This window comes from Sus scrofa, chromosome 3 (genome assembly GCF_000003025.6).
Source record: "Sus scrofa isolate TJ Tabasco breed Duroc chromosome 3, Sscrofa11.1, whole genome shotgun sequence".
Taxonomy (NCBI): domain Eukaryota; kingdom Metazoa; phylum Chordata; class Mammalia; order Artiodactyla; family Suidae; genus Sus; species Sus scrofa.
Genome location: NC_010445.4, coordinates 118,244,587 through 118,265,711, shown reverse-complemented (window position 1 = coordinate 118,265,711; position 21,125 = coordinate 118,244,587). Strand labels below are relative to the sequence as shown.

General features: G+C 37.6%; 1 protein-coding gene across 2 annotated transcripts in view; it reads right to left on the bottom strand.

Annotated features, from left to right (window-relative positions):
- WDR35 (WD repeat domain 35) overlaps window positions 1-21,125 on the bottom strand; it is a 69,939-nt gene that overhangs the window by 13,339 nt on the left and 35,475 nt on the right. For both annotated transcript variants that reach the window (XM_021087811.1, XM_021087810.1), the window contains 12 exons: window positions 20,986-21,095; window positions 19,735-19,945; window positions 14,714-14,794; window positions 9,996-10,132; window positions 9,491-9,694; window positions 8,211-8,357; window positions 6,855-6,987; window positions 4,811-4,921; window positions 3,759-3,923; window positions 2,235-2,375; window positions 1,424-1,580; window positions 199-439 (listed from right to left, as the gene is read on the bottom strand). In XM_021087811.1, coding sequence (XP_020943470.1) covers window positions 199-439; window positions 1,424-1,580; window positions 2,235-2,375; window positions 3,759-3,923; window positions 4,811-4,921; window positions 6,855-6,987; window positions 8,211-8,357; window positions 9,491-9,694; window positions 9,996-10,132; window positions 14,714-14,794; window positions 19,735-19,945; window positions 20,986-21,095 — 1,838 coding nt within the window. The remainder of the gene's footprint in view (window positions 1-198; window positions 440-1,423; window positions 1,581-2,234; window positions 2,376-3,758; window positions 3,924-4,810; window positions 4,922-6,854; window positions 6,988-8,210; window positions 8,358-9,490; window positions 9,695-9,995; window positions 10,133-14,713; window positions 14,795-19,734; window positions 19,946-20,985; window positions 21,096-21,125) is intronic.

Below are 21,125 nucleotides of genomic sequence, written 5' to 3'. Positions count from 1 at the left end.
TAAGTTTCAAATAGAACCTTTTCTTGCAAGGAGAAAATAAAACATTAATACACTTGTAAGACCTAATAAAACAGAGTATAATGTTAAGGTAGATTACTTCAAACTTTAGTGCTTTCATTATTATATTAAACTATTTAGATATAAAAATCCAAGTTTCTAATAAGGTAGAATGACCCGTGCTAATCACAATCAGCCTACCCTTCAAGAAGGCTGTCCAATTCGGATTTTCTGTTATCTTTTGGAGTATATTTGGTGAAGATTTCTAGAGCAAGCTCTTCGTATTGCTGTTTCTGGTCCGAACTGAGGGTCTCTAAAGATTCCAGTTTGACAAAAGCTTTTGAACAAGTGCCAAAGGCTCTACTGGCACATGCACAGAGTGCTAACAGAGAGTAGATCTCAACGGCAGGGATAATGTCTTCATAGTCCTTCAGGTGAAGAGCTAGGAAAGAGACAATTGGATTCTTTAAAGCAATCGTGGTATGATGGACACACATGGGGAAGAATCTGTGTTAAGCTATTTCAGTCTAACCTACACAAACTTTAGCAAACCTAGTGAAAACAATGGTAGGTGATGGGAGAACGAGTAGGAGGAAGGAGGCTGCATGATCTCCACATCCTGTAACGCCAGCTAACAGCTCAGGGCCTCTGAAGCATCCAGTATTGCCACTGCTGTGGTGCAAATTCAGTCCCTGGCCCAGGAACTTCCACGTGCCACAGGCATGGTCAAAAAATAAAAAATTAAAAGGAGATTAACTCAAGTGTTAGAAATGATTATCTCTGAGTTATAAAATTATTTTATGAGTTATTAGGTTATTTTGCTTCTTTGTTTTTTTCCTCTTTTGGTTGAAATGGTTACATAAATACCATTTTTTTATAAAAATCAAGTTAAATGCTATAGTAATCTCTCTACTAATATGCAGAGACTTACAACTGTTCATTATATTTTTTAATAAGTCCACAAGAGTATGATCTGTTATACTCCCCACATTGTAAAAAAACAAATTATTTTAAAATATATATACTTATTTTATTCTTATTTACATATATTATTATATATTAAATATGCAAATTTTATATTTTATATATAGAGAGACACACACACAAAAGTATACGGACTGGGCTATCAAGTGTTTCCTTTGCATAATAAACAGTGACAGTAAACACTACAAACGTTCTTTCTGCTTATCTCAAACATCTGTTTTTTCTATGAACCCTGTATATTGCGCTCCTTGCATTAAAAAAATAAAAAGAACTTCAAAAAGAAAATGCACAAGATAAAGCATATAGTAAATCTCAAACACGTGAAAGTAAATCCATAGACAAAAGTTACCGACATTAATATAAGGGCAAATTGAAGGAGCTGGCCCTTCACACCCAATTTGTGATTTTTAAACACTTTGTCTTCATTGGGTAACGTGCCCACCTGTCTTCAATGCCATGTCGACATAGCCCTCGTAGAGCTGCCTCTGTGCCAGTATGAAGAAGTGGTAAGCCTCAGCCCCCCGCCAAGCATTATCTGTGAAACGACTAGTCGTAGACAGAACGTCTTCTTCCAGCAAACCAGCCAAAGCAGAGGTGGCCTACAAGGGAGGCAGACCCACACTCTCGGTCAGCACCACGGTAACAATGACGTCCTTCCAATGAAGATGACTTCAAATATATAAATTAATAGATTTTATCATTATAAAACTGTCATTACAGACTTAGTTTCCCCGTTATAAGTCATATCTTGTTAAACCGATACGATCAGATTTTTTCTTTTTGGATTTATTGAAGTATAATTGACAAATACATTTAAGATGTACATGGTGCTGGTTTGATATATATGGATACATCGTGAAAGGATTCTCCTCCTCATGTATGATTGAGTTTTTAAATAGAATTGATTAAACTTTAAGTTAATGCTAGGTTCATATACACATTAAAATAATATGCATATTTTAGGAAAGTTTTTAGAACTCAGTGATTAGAAAGGATTTACCAAGTAAGGAATTTGAGCAAAGATAATGGATTAGTCTCATAAAAAATAATTTTAATACTGCCAAATTGAAATTTTTAATCCTGCCAAATTGTCTCAATTTGAGTACGAATTCCAAATCAGTCATTCCTTTTTCTCTTATAAGAAAGTAAATGCAAACAAGCAAATTTAATGCCCTGTCCACAAAGAGAGGTTTGACAGTATGTTTCCTTTAAACACTTCAGGTGACTTCATGTTACTTAATGATCTACTTTACCTCTGAGCTCTTTCCTGTCACTTTTCCTCGCTGGGCATTTTTCACTTGCTCATGGTACTGCTCTATAAGTAAAGCTGATAGGACATAGAGCTTCTTAACACGTAAAGGTTTAGTTCTTTTCTTTGCCTCTTCATCTGCAATCTTTAAACATTTAAAGAATTGAGGGAAGACATTTCTTAATCTATAATTGTATGAATATTATCATTTCTGAAGATTTATTCTCTAAGGAAGAACGGCAGTAAGATAGACTATAAACATCACCCATTTATGATAAATATTTTAAAACACATTTTCTTTTCCTTAGTACTGATAAGTACTTAGTTCTTTCCTTAGTATTTAGCTGTGGGAGTTAGAATTCAAAACAATTTTAGAAAATAACAGATGCTGTCAATAATTAAATAAGAATGATGGAGTTCCCGTCGTGGCGCATGGTTACGATCGACTAGAACATGAGGTTCGGGTCGGTCCTGCCTTGTCAGTGGGTAACGATGGCGTTGGTGAGCTGGTGTAGGTGAGCGGTCGGATGGTTGCTGTGGTCTGGCGTAGGGTGTACAGCTCGATTCATAGCTGAATCATATGCAGCAGTCAAAAATAGCAACAAAAAAAAAAAAAAAAAAAAAAAAAAAAAAAAGAATGATAATTTCATGATGGTATATTTTACATAACACAGAGATATTTATTTATTTATTTATTTATTTATTTATCTCTTTGCTTTTTCTAGGGCTGCACCCGCGGCATATGGAGGTTCCCAGGCTAGGGGTCGAATGGGAGCTGTAGCCACTGGCCTAGACCAGAGGCCAGAGCCACAGCAACATGGGATCCGAGCCGCATCTGCAACCTACACCACAGCTCACAGCAACGCCAGATCCTTAACCCACTGAGCAAGGCCAGGGATCGAACCCGAAACCTCATGGTTCCTGGTTAGATTCGTTAACCACTGAGCCACGACGGGAACTCCACACAGAGATTTTTAAAATAATGTTCCAGGTACCCAGAGATGAGATGGCTTTAACATGGTATATCCCTCAAAAATTTAAGTTTATTTAAATGATTCAGAGGGAAATTCTTCCTTTGTCATTAAACCAAATGGGAAAAGAATAGAACAGAATGTAAAATTTGCACACATTAAACTATATTACTCATCTTCCCTCTAAATGTATACTATGAAAAGTGTAATGTTTTCGAAACTTGTACATTTAAAAGACTCAAAATTCTATTATCAACAGGATTTAATTTCCAGTTAAGGGAATTTGTACTTTTCGGTCCCTGAAAATTCTATAATTCTTTGTTAACTCTGGTATTAAGTAGACATACAATTTTTGTAAGTATCAATAAGATGCTAAAATTAATAAATAGCCCTTTCGGTAAAAGGTAAAAATACAAAGATAACACATAGTGACAGCAGTAACAAAATGACAGGGATTTTGCTCTAATAAATATTTGCTTCCAAAGAAAATGGAAAATGTGTTCTGAAAACATTGATAACTAGAACAAACCAAACACTCACCAAGATTATTACATTACCTTAAACATCAGCTTAGCAGCATCATAAAAGTAATTGGCTTTCCGATAGAGTTCTATGGCATCGAGAGTTTTATTCTTTTCCAATAAATGAGATGCATACCTTGCTAACAGGGAACCAATTTCTTTCATACTATGATTTTTAGCCAATTCAACAGCTTTGTTCCACTGGGGAAAAATATATACAAATACAACTACTCAAGCATGTACAGTCAGATATGTCTAAAAACTCAAAATAAAGCTTTAGGTTTATAATAATAATACTATATCAAAATAAAAAACGAATATGTTTTTAAAATCACTTAAAATCAGAACAGATAAATTTTGAGTCAAACAGGTGTAAATAATCAAATGATCTAAGACTGATTTAAGAATATATCTGAAAAAGAAAGCTTCAAAATTTATAATCATACTAATCTTATAATTTGTACAAACTATGAATGAGAAAAAGATGCATTTGTTTATAGTTTAAAAATGCAATTTCAGTTAAGAAAATGTCCTATCAGACTTAACATTTAAAAGTTATTTTTATAAAGCAAATGGAGCTTTATAAAATACTTTAAGGAAATACTTGAAAGAATACTTTGAGAGTCAACAATTTCAACAATTCTGCACTTTAATTTTAGTTAAATTCCAGCCCTTAAAAATATCAAATATATGTTTTCTATAAAGGGAAAGGAAAATAGATTTGCCGAAATAAATAATGATAAAGTAACTTATTCCTTCCTCTTGCAAGGACCATTAACTGGTCGTCCTCTGGAAACAGAACCAAAGCCTAATAAAATGCAGAAAATTATGAAATTACTTCCAGACAAAAACTTGCCAGACTAAAGGCACAGGGTTTCTTCATGGTCCCCCACTGGGTGAGTTATGAGTGGATCGCCCTCGAGGGTAGCACTTCAGGAGGTAAGTGCAAACTCCAACATTTTCTCAGTCCTTAGCTGAGTGAGAGACCATCTGGCTCCTTTCACAGCATCCATCTCAATCTCTCAACTCTTACATTGGCTGCAGTCTTGAAAGCATCGCTACAGTGACTTTAATTTTCAGTTCCTTACTTGGTTGAGATGTACACAGGTATCCACTGCTGCCTTTGGCTGATTACATTTCAAAAATGCCATCACTGCTTGTTCACACATTCCAACTCTCACAAACATCTGTGCTATTTCCTGTGGACAAAACAGTACTATCAGATTTCAGAGAACAAGGAGATCACCCATATTTTAACGTACAAAACTCCATAGGGACATATGAATATTCAATTTGCTGGTGGTTACAGTAATTTTTCTTTTAAACGGACACAGAGAGCAGAGGCTACATACTAAAATGGATGCTAACGCATCACCTTCTATTCAATCAGTGCTTCATTGGCTCACGTAGCAGATCTGACTTTCAACCAGATTCTGAAGACACTGCATTCTGATCATCTCTCAGGTCAGTAGCTAGTTTATAAAAATGTCAAGCTCCAAAACAAACCCTACACTAGTGGGAGCCAAAAAAACCTTCAAGCAATTGATGTTATACTCAAGGCTAATCATTAATTAGAGGCTTAAGAGAAAGCTCACGCTCACCGGAACTCTCCAATACCTCTATAAAGAAATGCCCTGACAAGTGGGCCATTCATCATTTGGGGAAGCTACACCAAACACAACCCCATCACACCCACTGGGCCGTACGTGCCATTCTCACAATGTCAGTTTTTCTCTTTCCTAATGTTTTTTTCTTTCCCAATAGCTAATTGGCCAGAGTTTTTCTCTTCCCATCTGATAGTGGGGAACTATCATAAAAGCACAGTTTTGTATCCAACTATCTTTTTAAAAATAATGCTTATATTTTTCTGATTACAAAGTAATATACCCTTACAGTTAAAAGAAATTTTTAACGTGAAAAAGTTAAGTTACTCATAATCTTATTCCCATATTCTGGTATAATTTCCTAATATATGTGTCCTATGAATATATAGATATGTATTTGTGAATATATCATAATCATATAGTTTTGTATCCTGCATTCCTCACTTAATATTTTGTGTATCTTCCCATATTATTAAAAAAATCCTCCAAAACTCGATTTAAAATTTGCAGCACCACTTAAAATTTTTTATTACTATTTTATTTTTTATAGCCATAATTACTTAGTATTTACTAAGTAATACCACTATTCTGGATACCCTACAGCAGCATTTTTTCTGTGTCATCATACACACCTAACAGATGACAGTAATGTCAGATACTGTCCCTATAAGTTATTCAATTTATAACTTGAATAAGTATAAGTTATGGGTTACAAGTAGTTTCAATTCTTTCCTACTCAAGTAAGCCCATAAGATGTATGTGAAAATGCCATTATTACAGGGATAATAGCTCTATAATTCACAATAGAGAGAAAAATGAATTATCAGCTACTCATCAATTAATTAACAAATGAAATTGTGTGGCAGAACTCACAACTGATGTGTCCAGACCCTACAGTTGAGAGCAACTACTTCTCCAGGTATTGTATAGCTCAGGGATTTACATTTCAGATAAAACAAATAAAAGAGAAGCTCATTTACATAATTCAACAATTAATATAGGGAGACTTAAAAAGAAAATTTTGAGCCAAGTTACAGAGAACTCTGCTTTTAGTTTCCCTTTTCTAAACATTAAATCCCACTATTGTTAATGTAGCCCAATAAAAGTCAAGCTATCTTTTTACACTGATAGCAAATTTCAAACACACATACATACACACACAATACTTCTCAGACCCACCTCAAATTATTTTGAAGTGAATCTCTGAAAATATATAATTTCAGCAGTAAATATTTCATGTGTTCAGCTAATTTTTTAAAGCAATTTTACAAAACTGATAACCTACAAAAGACTGTGATCCTGTTAAAATGGTAGGAAAATGACTGATTTTTTTCCTCTGGATTTTCAGGCATTCTGTAATACTGATAAATTTTTTTAAATAATTTAAAGCATCATTTCAAATCTAAGAACCTGTAAATTTACAGTTAATTTTTAATTTTCTGTATTGCAGAGGACATTTCCTGATTACGACATAAAAACTTTATAAAGTAACCTAGCAACTCTAAAAACTAAAATTTATAATACCTACTGGAAGCAACTTGTGGTTTTCTGGAAGTGAATTGGCAAGATTCTCCAACCCCTCGTAATCTTCTAACATATAATAACACTCAGCTAGGCGTTCCTGGTTCCGGCCTTGTACATAATATTGTACAGCATTCAACCTATGGAAAGAAAACGACTTTTAAAACTAGGGTGAACTCCCTGATGAATAAGCACTCTAGTCCTCATCTTCAATTACAGAATGTCTTTACAGCTAATGAAGCAAAAAAAAAAAAAAAAAAAAAGACTGCATAGCATATTTTAGTTACAACATTATTTGAATATTCTTTTTTTTTTTTTTCCCCTGCTCTTTAGGGCCGCACTTGCGGCATATGGAGGTTCCCAGGCTGGCAGCTGTAATCAGAGCTATAGCTGCCAGCCTATGCCATAGCCACAGCCACAGCAACATGGCATCCAAGCTGAATCTGTGACCTATACCACAGCTCATGGCAATGCCAGATACTTAACCTGCTGAGCAAGGCCAGGGATCAAACCTGTGTCCTTAGGGATGCTAGTCAGATTTGTTAACCACTGAGCCACAATGGGAACTCCTCTTTGAATATTCTTAAGAAATATCCCGCGTTGCTTGGCTCTGGCCTAGGCCGGGGCTACAGCTCCGATTCAACCCCTAGCCTGGGAACTTCCATATGCCGCGGGAGCGGCCCAAGAAATAGCAAGCACACAAACAAAAAAAAAAAAAAAAAAAAAAAAAAAAAAAAAAAAAAAAAAAAAAAAAAAAACGGTTGTATTTCCAAACACTGACATAAATAAATAAGCACATTGATCAAAATGACAACATAAGACTAAAAGCCAATGATTTCTGAAAATAATCTATAACAAAACAAGCAAATATAAACTGGGGTCACAGACTGTAGAAAGCTACTGGGAGCTAAAGTGTACGTTTTCTGAGGTTTTTGTCTGTTTCTTTGTTTTTCTTCTTAGGGCTTCACCTGAGACATATGGAAGTTCTTGAGCTAGGGGTCAAACTAGAGCTGCGGCTGCCAGCCTACACCACAGCCACAGCAATGCAGGATCCAAGCCACATCTGTGACCTACATCTTGCGGTAATGCCTTATCCCGCTGAGCAAGGCCTGGGATCGAACCTGTACCCTCATGGATACACCCAGTGAGCTACAACAGAATCTCCAAGTTTTCTGGATTTTGAAACTCCAAAATCTTACAGTGCTCATCTGAGAGCTTGAAGGATCTCTTGCTCCTCAATATGAATCTAGAGCCAAATGAATTTGAAGATCAGAAGGACGGTCTTCATGTCACTGGCGTTATTTCATAGGGAGGTACTCAAGCTGGCTGAATGGATGAGGGGTGGTCCGGACAGGTTACCTACCACTTCTGCCGATCAGCAAAGTAGTCTCCAATGGCATTGTGGGCTTGTTCAAGGAGGCTGTCATCTGCAGCGCCGGATCCAGTTTTCAGGAGCTGGAGTACTCTAAACCAATCTCCCAATTTTAGCCGGAGGCCAATAGCAAGATCTCTACCAAAAAATGACATTCATTCAACAAGCATTTATCAAGTGCCCACTACATGTTAGGCTCAATTCTAGGGTACTGAGAACATACAGCAATGACTATACACGTCAGATATGTAGTCTCCAAACATTTCAGAAGTTTTAGCCTGACCAGGCAATGGGGAGAACCTGGAATAGGAAAAGGAAAACAACCTCCTGCCTCTTATTTTGCTAGACTTTCAATTTACCTGGCAAAATAATGACTTAAATAATATTCACTTCTTTCCATCAATTTCTTAGGACATGATTAGGCTTAGTTCATGCTTACATATTTGGCTTTATAGCTCTTTTCAGGGCTTATGCTGTATTAGCAATCTCCTGAAAGTACAAATCATAAAAATCCAATAGAATGCGCACAGCTGAAATGAAGTTCATATGTTATTTTACATAAATCAAAATGAAATATAAAGGATAAAACTCAATTCCTAAATACCTATGATTTTTATTTCATACCCCTTGACAACGGAACAATCAAATAATGGCCTGAGTCAAAAAAAGAGCCCAAATAAGGAGCAGTATAATAAATGATAAAGTCCTCAGTGTCTGTGGTCACATGAATTTTTTTCCTACCAAATGGAAAACATCTCTCATGGCCAGTCATTAACATTACATAAAAAGAGAAGAAAGTTGCCTTCAAATTACAAAGCATAAATTAATGAAGGTCATGTAGAATATCTAGGTTGTAATTCAAGGTGAAATTATTTTCTATAAGAAATGCTATGATAGGAGTTCCTGTTGTGGTGCAGCAGAAATGAATCCGACTGGGAACCATGAGGTTGCAGGTTCGATCCCTGGCCTTGCTCAGTGGGTTAAGGATCCGGCATTGCCATGAGCTGTAGTGTAGGTCGAAGATGCAGCTTGGATCCTGCATTGCTGTGGCTGTGGTGTAGGCTGGCAGCTGTAGCTCCAATTAGACCCCTTGCTGGGAACCTCCATATGGGCGCGGGTGCTGCCCTAAAAAGCAAATAAATAGATAAATAAATAAGAAATGCTATGATATATTGAGTCTATTTTAAAATCCTCATTTGCAAAAAAAAGAAAAAAAAAAGATAATCAAAAATTCTGGAAGGACTCCAGATGCCTGCACCTTCATCACCGACCTTCTGTCCATGTTGAGATACATCCTTTCAGCTTCTTCGAACCTGCCAAAGTAGGCAGCCACTTCTGCCTGCTTCATGGACTCGCTCTGTAGGTTGCCCAGGCACTTCACAAATTTAATGCCTTGGTAATCTTTGCAGCGCACGAATGCTTGCTCTGCGGTGGGCAAATCCAATTTCTGAAGAGCTGCTTCAGCCAGCAGGCGCCTTTATTAAAACAAAGAAACAGAAAAGCTGATGGGAAATTACTGATAAACAAGTCCTAAATCAGAATTCAACTCTTACACCTATTGTCTCTAGAGAAACATGGTAGGAAGTGCTTATTTTACCACATTTATACGTGTTTCATGTAATACTATGCTTATGCTAGGCACTTCCAAACTGAAAATCAATTTCTACATTTTAAAAAGAGCCAGAATGGAAGTCTATTCCTATCAGGTGGCTAGGACGGGAGCAGGGACAACAGAGCTGACACTTTGGGAGGTTCTATTTTATTTTTTTTAAATACCAAAGTCGGGGGTGTGGATTGTCCTCTATGAATTGAGATGCGTCTTCAATTCCAACCTTCTCAATCAGCGCTCGGCTGTCCCGCAACGACCGAATCTCAAAGTTAATGATATAATCCTTGTTTGGATGTTCTGGATTCTGAAAGTAGAGATGAAAAGAAAGAAATGCTAAACAGTTGCCTCTAGACTACATATTTCATTTTTACAGGAAGAGTAAACAAACAATTGCATCATATTATGAGCAAAACTGAGAAGAAAGTAAATTCCCCTGTGTGGATCTTTTGAGTTATGCGGAAAACACCCGCAGCCCACAGTCAAGTCCCTCCTGAGGTGGTGAGGCTGCCTGTGGGGATAAGGGGACAGTGACAGAAGGATCCCTTACCCCTATGCGGTCTGCTTTCCCTCAGCTCAAAACGTCTTTCCCGGGAGCTAATCTCTTTTCTTTCCAAGTGCTGCTGGCCTCCAGGGGAGCAGGAAACACCTGGTGCAGGGCCTCTACCCCCCACTCCTTCAACTTCTCCCTCCCTGCCCCACGTGCTATCGGGCCGCAGACAAACACATTTCCTGGCCGTGCCCATGGCCTGGAGATGTTCTGGGCCAGGGATTGAACCCACGCCACAGCAATTTCCAGGGTCACGTGGTGACAACACCACATCCTCAGGGACAGCACCGGATCCTCAACCACTAGGCCACCAGGCAACTCCTAAGCAAATTTTTTTTTTTTTTTTTTGCTCTTTAGGGCCACACCCATGGCATATGGACGTTCCCAGGTTAGGGGTCTAATCGGAGCTGTAGCTGCCAACCTACACCACAGCCACAGCAACTCGGGATCCGAGCTGCATCTGTGATGTACACCACAGCTCAAGGCAACGCTAGATCCTTAACCCACTAAGCAAGGCCAGGGATTGAACCTGCGTCCTCGTGGATGCTAGTCAGATTCGTTAGCCACTGAGCCACAAAGGGAACTCCCCCAAGCAAAATTTTTTTAAAAAGAAAAAAGGCTGTTTTTCATCACTACTTTCTTTTCATAATTCAGCAGGCTGACCAAAGGGAAAAAAACAAAACAAAACTTAAAGGCCAGTCTTGAAAGAACTAGCCAACAACCAAAGGAAACAATTATAACGAACTCACCAATGTTCTACACATTCTAAGTAATGAAAAAGTGAAGCATACAAGAAAATTCAAGCCCCCGTGTGCAAAAGAGCAATGGCTCCCAGGAACCAGAGTTCTCTGAAAAGGTCCACTGAGCTGCATGCAGCCTTCCTCGCCCTGCAACCGAACCACTCTATCTAGAAACAGAAAGTGCTCAGGGAACTCCCATATGTGACCTCCTAGGATGAACTCCTATACATCCCAGGAGGGAGGATGGAAAGAGTAGGATTTTGGATTCAGAGAGTCCTAAGCTCAAATCCCAACTCCATCCCTTGCTGGTTATGTAGCAGCTCTTTTTAGAACGTGCCCTATCCCACTCCCTACCCACCCCGGAGGTCAGGGCCATCTCCCCCAAATATAAACCTAATCATTCTCCTGCTTTACTCCCCCACTGACTCCAGGATAAAGTCCGGAATCCATAGCAAGGTGTCCGAGGGCCCTTGTGACCTGAGCCCCTCTTCCCCTTCCCCGTTACCTCCCCCAGCCTCATTTCTGCTGCCACTACAATTACACACACCAGCTTTGAAGCCAGACAGCTTGGAGTCAAATCATGCTTTTGCCTACTGCTAACTGGGTGTCATTGGCAAATTAGCTTATTTCTCCATGCTTCAGGATAATAATCAAACTTACTTCCTAACAGTGTGAGGATTAAATGAGATAACATCCCAAACCCTGAGCTCAGCGCCTCGCTACGTTACTCGCATAATTTACAGTCTCAGTACTGACCTAATATTCTCTTGCTTCAGACCTTTTTGAAGAGATATGCATACCAACGGAACCACAGAACCCCCAACCCCCTTCCGGTTGCCGAATTTCTTGTCTATCTCCCCAACTCCTCTGCCTGAAGCCAGGAACTGTCTTACTGGCTCAAAAAATTTTTGCTAAGTCAATGAACAGATGAATTTTGGGTAAATCATGTAACCCACCAAGAACCTTCCTTGTCTAAGAATGCAGGTGGTGTAACATCTACCAGGTAGAGTTGTAATGATGAATGAATAGGTCATGTGAGGGAACTTTAGTAAATGTTAATTCCCTTCCTTTTTCTTCTGCATTCCTTCTTCTCTAGTCCTCCAAGAAATTTCTCATGTTATTTTTTTCCCTATTTTATTGAGAGGTAATTGGCATATAACATTGTATTAGTTTTAAGTGCACAACATTTTCATTACGTCTAAAAAGTATATTCCGGAAAAGAGTCCACAGTTCAGCTAAATACTTCCTGGGTCAGCGTGGCCTCAGAGGGAACTAATGAGTGACAATATATTCTTTTCTTTATGGCTCTGCATATAATAAGTCAGACAACAAAACTGCCACAGAGAACTTGGTTTCCCTCGCAGTTTAACAACCCCTGCCAGTAAACTCGGCAATAACACTGTAGATACTCTTTATCCTAGTATTAGACATGCATAAAATGTGTCCAGTGTATGAAGAATTTTAATGTATGCCTAAGCAATCTAAATATGTATTTTTAAAAATTCTTCATGGAAGTCAATTTAATCATCAGAGTAACGTCACACAGGCATTTTTAAGCATTGTAGCGCTTAAGGCAACCAGCAATTATAAAGCCTTTCTTGAAAAAAATGACAACGATGAAATCCAGCCAACTAAAAGATTAATCAATATTAAGAACTCATGTACTGAGAAAATACAGAAAAAAGACTGGTAATAGCTTTCATTTGAATATAAGAATAAACAACTGGATGGAGTTCCGTCGTGGTGCAGCGGAAACAAATCCGCCTAGGAGCTATGAGGTTGTGAGTTCAATCCCTGGCCTTGCTCAGTGGGTTAAGGATCCAGCGTTGCCATGAGCTGTAGTGTAGGTCACAGACTCAGCTTGGATCCTGCACTGCTGTGTCTATGGTGTAGGCCAGCAGCTACAGCTCTGATTCGACCCCTAGCCTGGGAACCTCCATCTGCCACAAGTGTGGGCCTAAAAAGCAAAATTAAAAAAAAAAAAAAAAAAGGAATAAACAACTGAAAATTAGAGTTACAAGACAGCAATACTGGATCCGAGTTGTATCTGTGACCTACACCGCAGAGCACAGCAATGTCAGATCCTTAACCCCCTGGGTGAGGCCAGGAATTGAACTCCTGTTCTCATGGATATCAGTGGGGTTCTTAACCTGCTGAACCAGAAAAGGAACTCGGATAGTAGATATTAAATTTAAAGAAGTTAGTTGCATTTTATAACATGTTTTCATATTTTAGTTTGATGTGTAAACTTTTGTTGTAAACTCTTTTGTTGTAAACCAACCTCTTAGTCTTCCATGGTTTTTTCCTCAGCCCAGAAAACTGGTGCTGTTTGTGCCGAAAAACTTATCTAATGTTCTATAATTCCTTCAAGTTCACTGTAACACTATTAAATTAAAATTAAACACTAAAAAAGATTATACAGTGATGTCTTTTTTATAAAATTACTTCTATTTATTTATCTGATCAAATATGTCTCTCCATATACAGATTACAGCTATATAGAATCATGTTCTGACATTTATCTAATGTTAGTCATTAAAATATCTAGATTTTGTTGTTGTTGTTGTCTTTTGAGGGCTGCACCCGTGGCATATGGAGATTCCCAGGCTAGGGATCTAATCGGAGCTACAGCTGCTGGCCTACGCCTCAGCCACAGCAATGCAGGATCTGAGCCATGTCTGTGACCTATACCACAGCTCATGGCAACGCCACATCCTTAACCCACTGAGCGAGGCCAGGGATTGAACCTGCAACCTCATGGTTCCTAGTCGGATTCATTTCTGCTGTGCCAAGTTGGGAACTCCAAAATATCTAGATTTTAATAAAACCTAAGATGTTCCTTTTTGATGTTTGATTACTAATAGCTTTTAAGCCTCCCCCTCCCCCTTCCCCTTCTGCCTCACATCTGGACAAACTGATAAGTACAAGTGTTTCATCTTTTTGTGCCACAGGAGTTTCAAACCACACAAGCTTCTATCTACCTATGGGAACCCTCACCCGAGCCCCACTCTCTAACCACCCCCAGAAGCCCAAGCCCGTCTCCTTTCTCTGCTCTCAAACCAATTCTGGATCAGCTTGGGAAGTCTGTCCTCTCTCCCCTAAAAACCTCCTTATGCAATTACCTAATATTATACCCTTTGGGTGTGTCTGTGGCATCATCACTATTGACATGCAATCCAAATTTTGGACCTCCAAGCAAAAAGTTACTCAAATATCCTAGATCAAGAAAAAGACTAAAGAAAGTAATCAAATATTTACTGAATATCTCTGTTATTAATATAAAAATAATAACAACTATCTACCATTTTTGAGCTCTTGGTCCTCATTATCCTGTAAAATAACAATTCTGTAAGATGGATATGATTACTATCCAAATTTTATACAGGTAAAAACAGCCTCGAAAAATAGGAAAGGAAAAGGAAGTTTTAAAAGATGAGGGAACCTGTCTAAAGCCTGCGTAAGTGACACAGCAGGGCTGCGACTCCTCCATCTACATTCCTAACCAGGACACTACACTGCCTGGCACAAAAATGAACAATCCTAATCAAGCCAGCAACAGAAATATAAGTGTTTTTTTTTTTTTTAAAACAAGAATTACCTTTAATATCTCATCCAAAAGAACAGATTTAATTTCCAAATCTTCAAAGTTACAAATATATCCAGAAGTCTGAATGGGTTCCTTTAAAGACAAAAACAAATATTAGGTTTAACTACCAAAATTTTTTATTTAATGTATTGTGATTTTTAATTTTATTATCAAAAATTTCAAAGCAACAAAAGACTAGAGAGAATGTCATTAACACCCATGTGCCCTCATCTAAATAACTGGTAACATTTTGCTAAATATGCTTCAGTCAATCTTTTGGCGAAAATATTTTGAAGTAAAGTAAATTTAGAGACATTATATCATCTCTCCCCTATTTCTGTAGTTTCCATAGATATCTCTAAAAGATAAGGGTGTTCCCTTACATGGCCCCATTGCTATCATTGCACCTTACATGATCAGTATTAATTCCCAATAGGATCTAGTATCCATTCAAATTTTCCCAATAATCTAAAAATGGTTTATACAGTTTGATAATTCTTTTATTACTTATTTTTTATTTTTATTTATTTATTTATTTTTGCTTTTTATGACTGCACCTGCAACATATGGAACTTCCCAGGCTAGGGGGGTCGAACTGGAGCTACAGCTGCCAGCCTACACCACAGCTCACAACAACGCCAGATCCTTAACCCAGTGAGAGAGGCCATGGATCAAACCCACATCCTCATTGGATCCTAGTTGGGTTTGTTACCGCTGAGCCACGATGGGAACTCTGGTTTGTTAATTCTTATTTACTCCATGAAGCATTAAATTCTTAGTGAAACTGACAAACACTGTATTTGTATCTAAGTACATATATCAAAGAAGTCCCCACACCACACTAAAAAGTCGTCTGTCTTCTGTAATATTAGCCAGAGGGCATTCCTGATAGATTCATTTCCTACAGAAGAAGATTTAATTTGCCAATATGGAAATATATGAGCCTGCTATACGACTGTTTCTTGTCCTAGTGTTATACAGGCTTGTAGAAAGAACATATAGTAAATGTATATGATAATGTAAAGTAGCTATTCTAAATCCCTAGTAGAAAAAATATGTATAAATATTAAATAAAAAAAGAATAAGCTCTCAATATACTTACTACCTCCAAGAACACTGTAAAAAGAATAGGATCATGTTATCTTGTAATAGAAATAATTCTAGAATGCAACTTTTCAAAATACATGTGTAATGTCATAATGAAATATAAAGTAACCTAAATCCAAATGAAATAACATATCAAATTTATAACTCTGAAAGTGAGTACTCCATATATAATGGAAACTACAAAAACTATAACAAAAACTAGAATGAAGGTTTAAAAAACTGTAAAGATCAACTATAACTACAGTAAATCATTAAGGGATATACATAAAGATGTAACATATAACACCAAAAACATAAAACACGGGGTGTGTGTGAAAAATGTGGAGCTTTTAGAATGTGATTCAAGTTAAGCGACCATCAATTCAAAACAAACAGTGAGATCTAGATATAGATATGTCATATATATGAACTTCATGGCAACCACAAACCAAAAACCTACAATAGATACACAAAACCCCCAAAGAGATAGGAAGTCAAACATAACACTAAAGAAAATCATCATACCACAAGGAAAGAGACTAAGAGAGAAGAACCACAAAAACAACCAGAAAACAAGTAACAAAATGGCAACAAGTACATACCTATCAATAATCATTTTAAATGTAAATGAACTAAATGCTCCAATCAGAAGACATAAGGTGGCTGAATGGATTAAAAAAAAAAATAATAAGACCCATCTATCTGGAGTTCCTATTGTGGCTTAGCAGGTTAAGAACTCTACTAGTATCCATGAGGATGCAGGTTTGATCCTTGGCCTCATTCAGTGCCAAGGATCTGGTGCTGCTGCAAGCTGTGGTGCAGATGCAGCTCAGATCTGGCATTGCTGTGACTGTGGCACAGGCTGGCAGCTGCAGCTCCAATTCGACCCCTAGCCCAGGAACTTCCATCTGCCATAAGTGTAGCCATTAAAAAAGAAAAGAAAAGAAAAAAAGAAAGACCCATCTATCTGTTGCCTACAAGAGACTCACTTCAGAGCTAAAGACACACACAGACTGAAAGTGAAGGGATGGAAAAATATATTCCATGCATAAAAATGAAAAGAAAGCTGTGGTAACAATATTCATATCAGACAAAATACACAAAAAACAAAACAAAGTCTACACACACACACACACAAAAGGCTATACAGAAGACAAGGAAGGTCATTCCATAATGATAAAAGGGTAGATCCAAGAAGAGGATATACCATTCATAAACATGTATGCACCTAACATAGGAGCACCTAAAGATATATAGCAAAAATTAAGAGACATAAAGAGAGTTATTGACAGTAATGTAATAACAGCAGAGGACTGTATTTCCCATTTACATCAATGGATAGATCATCCAAACAGAAAATCAATTAGAAAACATTGGTTTTAAATGACATATTAGATGAGACGGACTTCAGAGTATACAGGACATTTCATCCAAAAACAGCAGAACACACATTCTTTTCAAGTGCTCATGGAACATTCTCCAGGATAGATCACTTGCTAGACCAAAAAACAAATCTCAATAAATTTTTAAAAACTGAAAAGATATCAAGCATCTTTTCCAACCACAACAGTATGAAACTAGAAATCAATTATAGTAAGAAAACTGGAAAAAAAATACAAACATGTGGAGACTAAACAACATGTAACTAAGAAACCAATGAGTCAACAAAGAAATCAAAAAATCAGTACTTTGAGAGGTCACTGGAGATGAAAATGATCATGCAGAGAATATCAATATTAAATACTAATTTCCTAATTCTCAAGGAAAATGTGCTTTATTGATGAATTAGAAATTTTCACGCAAATAGCACCCTTTTTTCACACATAATCTGAAGAAAGGTTTACAATTTAAAGGAAAGGCATGAATCTAGAATTCATAATAATAGTCAAATGGATAAAAATGTATCTCGTATTAACTGTCAACCAATAGCTTACCTTTACCTCCTGAATAGTATTACAGCATACTATTATTAAAGGAGCTCTAATCAGGTCTGTTTTGAAGAGTATGCCCTTGGAGTTCCCATCGTGGCACAGTGGAAACGAATCCGAATAGTAACTGTGAGTTGTGGGTTCGATCCCTGGCCTCCATCAGTGGGTTAAGGATCTGGTGTTGCTATGAGCTGTGGTGTAGATCAAAGATGAGGCTCAGATTTGGCGCTGCTGTGGCTGTGGCATAGGCCGGGGGCTACAGCTCCGATTCAACCCCTAGCCTGGGAACTTCCATATGCCCAGGCGGCGGCCCTAAAAAGACAAAAAAAAAAAAGAGTATGTCCTCATTTGCTCAGTCAACAAGCAGCTAGAGGAGTGCCAGCAAAGAGTGCAAGCAGGGACTACAGTCAAACGATGACCTCACGAGTGCAAAGAACAGCACAGCGTGGTTTATAAAGAAATCCAGTCAGTGGGAAGGTTATAAGAAATTCACCTACCTCTCAATCTAATAGAAATTGAAGTACTTGCCAAGCCAGGCAACAAACGCCAAAAATAAATAAAAGGCTGTTGTGTTATAACTACTTAAGACACGCTTTCCATCAGGCAAAGAGCTCCCTTGGTACTAGACTGACCATGCTTGCTACACACACCTTATGAACAGCCAGGCATAATCTTCCCATTTCTCCAGGCATATGATTTCTGAATTACTCTAAGTAGGACCAAGGATGGAAAAATGACTCTAACAATCAAAAAGTATTTTACTCCCATCCTCAAGTCTATCCCATGGTTACCTGTCAAATTTCCACACTGGTTCTATGGCAAGAGTCAAACTTCCCTTGGACACTTGAAAGAAGCCCATGCTTATATGTCAAACACAACAATCCTGCATTCCCTTCCTCTGAGCCATTACTCAGGGGCTTAAAATTACAAAGATCACTAAGGCTTCTCAAAATTTAACAAGGTCTTTGAAAGTAATTTACATAGGTTGTTTACCAATCCAAAGATCCTGAGGAGGGCTCAAATGGGGAAAAGTGAAAATAATTTAGGATATTAACAGGGCAAACAGTTTACCACTAAATAAATTATTACAGAAGATCTTCAGCAGCTCAGGGGCCCAAGCATGTAATTTCTTCCCAAGAAGGAAACTCCAGGTCCAAGCAAACATCAATTAATGACATAAAGCATTTATTAAGTCATCTCTTATTATTTACACTAGTGGAGTACAGGAGGAATACTGAAAATTCCGAATTGAAAAGCCACTAACAATTCAAGAATTATTTAAAAGATTTATATTCTTGATTAGGCTACCACCCAAATTATTTTAAATTTCTCAAACACAATAGCTAACAGTTAATATAGAGTATACTTAGAGGAAAATTCAGAGCCTAAAAATTAGCTCATGTGAGGCACAGTAGAAAATCAAAACATAATTTTAAAATCAATAAGAAAGAGGCTTTATGACACCTCGGAGAGAGTAGATTATTAATCACTGTCCACATTTGCATACTCATAAAATTAACAAGGTGAGAAACACTGGATTACTGGGTGATAGAAATCATGTAAATATAAGTAAGACTAGGTAAGCATAGAATAAGCACAGAATAGGCAAAAGAGAATGAAAGGCCAAGGCAATTTCAAAATTACATTTTTTTGGTTAGGTTAATGTTTTAAGCAATTTTGGTAACTAAGATCACTGATTTTCTTTTCTTTTTTTTTTTTTTAACTTTGACCAGGAAAAAAGAAATAAAGACTATAGAGTTAGTTACCATGGTTCCATCTTTTAAAAATAACAGATAAACCCTAGGAAATGATTTTCAGTGAAAGAAGAGAATATTTAAAGGATAAATCTGAATCCCACTTAAGACCAAACATCTTTAAATTCCACAGAAATGTTTCTATTTATTTTCAGAATTCATGCAGCCAACACCAACAGCTCTTGAAGAAACAAAGGGGAAATGCCTAGGTTTCGATATTTGGCTCATTATTTATGTTCTGTGAATGCTCGTTTCTTGTTTTTACCTCAGGATCCAGGTTTCTGAAGACATACATTCTTGTCTTCTCCATCATCGCAAACAAATCAGGATTATCTTTGGCCCACTTCATATCCCAGACATCTTTTCGCTCCAAATTTAACAACTCGCCGATGACTTGCTGTCCTGTGCTGTCTGTTACCCGAGCATCCAAGTCAAAGAAGGTTAGAACTCCTGAGATGTCTATGATAGCAAGTCGACTACAAGTAATGAAATTGCAGAAGGGACAAAATGGAAAAGCACTATTAGCAATCATGAATATATAATTACCCATCACAACTTATTCATCAAAGTAAGTTGATCAGAGCCTGAGAATAAGGTAGAAATAGCTTTAAATAAATAACTGCCTTCAGGAGTTTCCATCATGGTTCAGCGGTCAGCAAACCCCACCAACATTCATGAGGATGCAGGTTCGATCCCTGGCCTGGATCAGTGGGTTAAGGATCCGGCAATGCCGTGAGCTGTGGTGCAGGTCACAAGATGTGGCTCGGATCCCACATTGCTGTGGCTGTGGCGTAGGCTGGTGGCTGCAGCTACGATTCAACCCCTAGGGTGGGAACCTCCATATGCTGTGGGTTTGACCCTAAAAAATAATAATAATAACTGCCTTTAATAAACACTTATAAATCTGATAGAAGACATGGGTGGCTTCCATCTTGCTTCCTGTGAGAAAAAAAAGTATCCAAAGGAATCAACGCAACTGGATGCAAGTAACTTAAAATATTACACTAGAATTTCTTTATTTTGCCCAAATAGAAAATAATATCTCAACTGAACAGTATAGTAAATACAATGTTCAAATACAAATATAGTAGATAGCAAAAGCACACTGAACTATAGGACAAGGGGCTTTGATTTGTTTTTGTTTGTCTTTTCAGGGCCACACCATGGTATATGGAAGTTCCCAGGCTAGGGGTTGAATCAGAGCTGTAGCCGCTGGCCTACACCACAGCCACAGCAACATGGAATCCGAGCCATATCTGTGACCTACGCCACAGCTCACAGCAATGCCAGATTCTTAACCCACTGAGCAGGGCCAGGGATCAAACCCACACCCTCATGGATACTAGTTGGGTTCATTACCACTGAGTCACAACAGGAACTCCCATGAACTATAAGACAAGTTTATAAAAACAAACAAAAGCAAACACACATATTTGCTTTTAATTACATAAATGCAACGAGCCCAATGAATAATTTCTAAGTCTAACATCTACATGAGGAAAGTTTTCAGACTTACCTAGAGTTGCAATTCAAGGATAACTGGTAGGCACGACAATTAAGGGAATATTTTTGAATCAAACCAACATTAGGAAGACTGTATCTCTGAATGGTGCCAGATTCACGACTCTATGGAAAATATTTTTTATTACTAAAGCA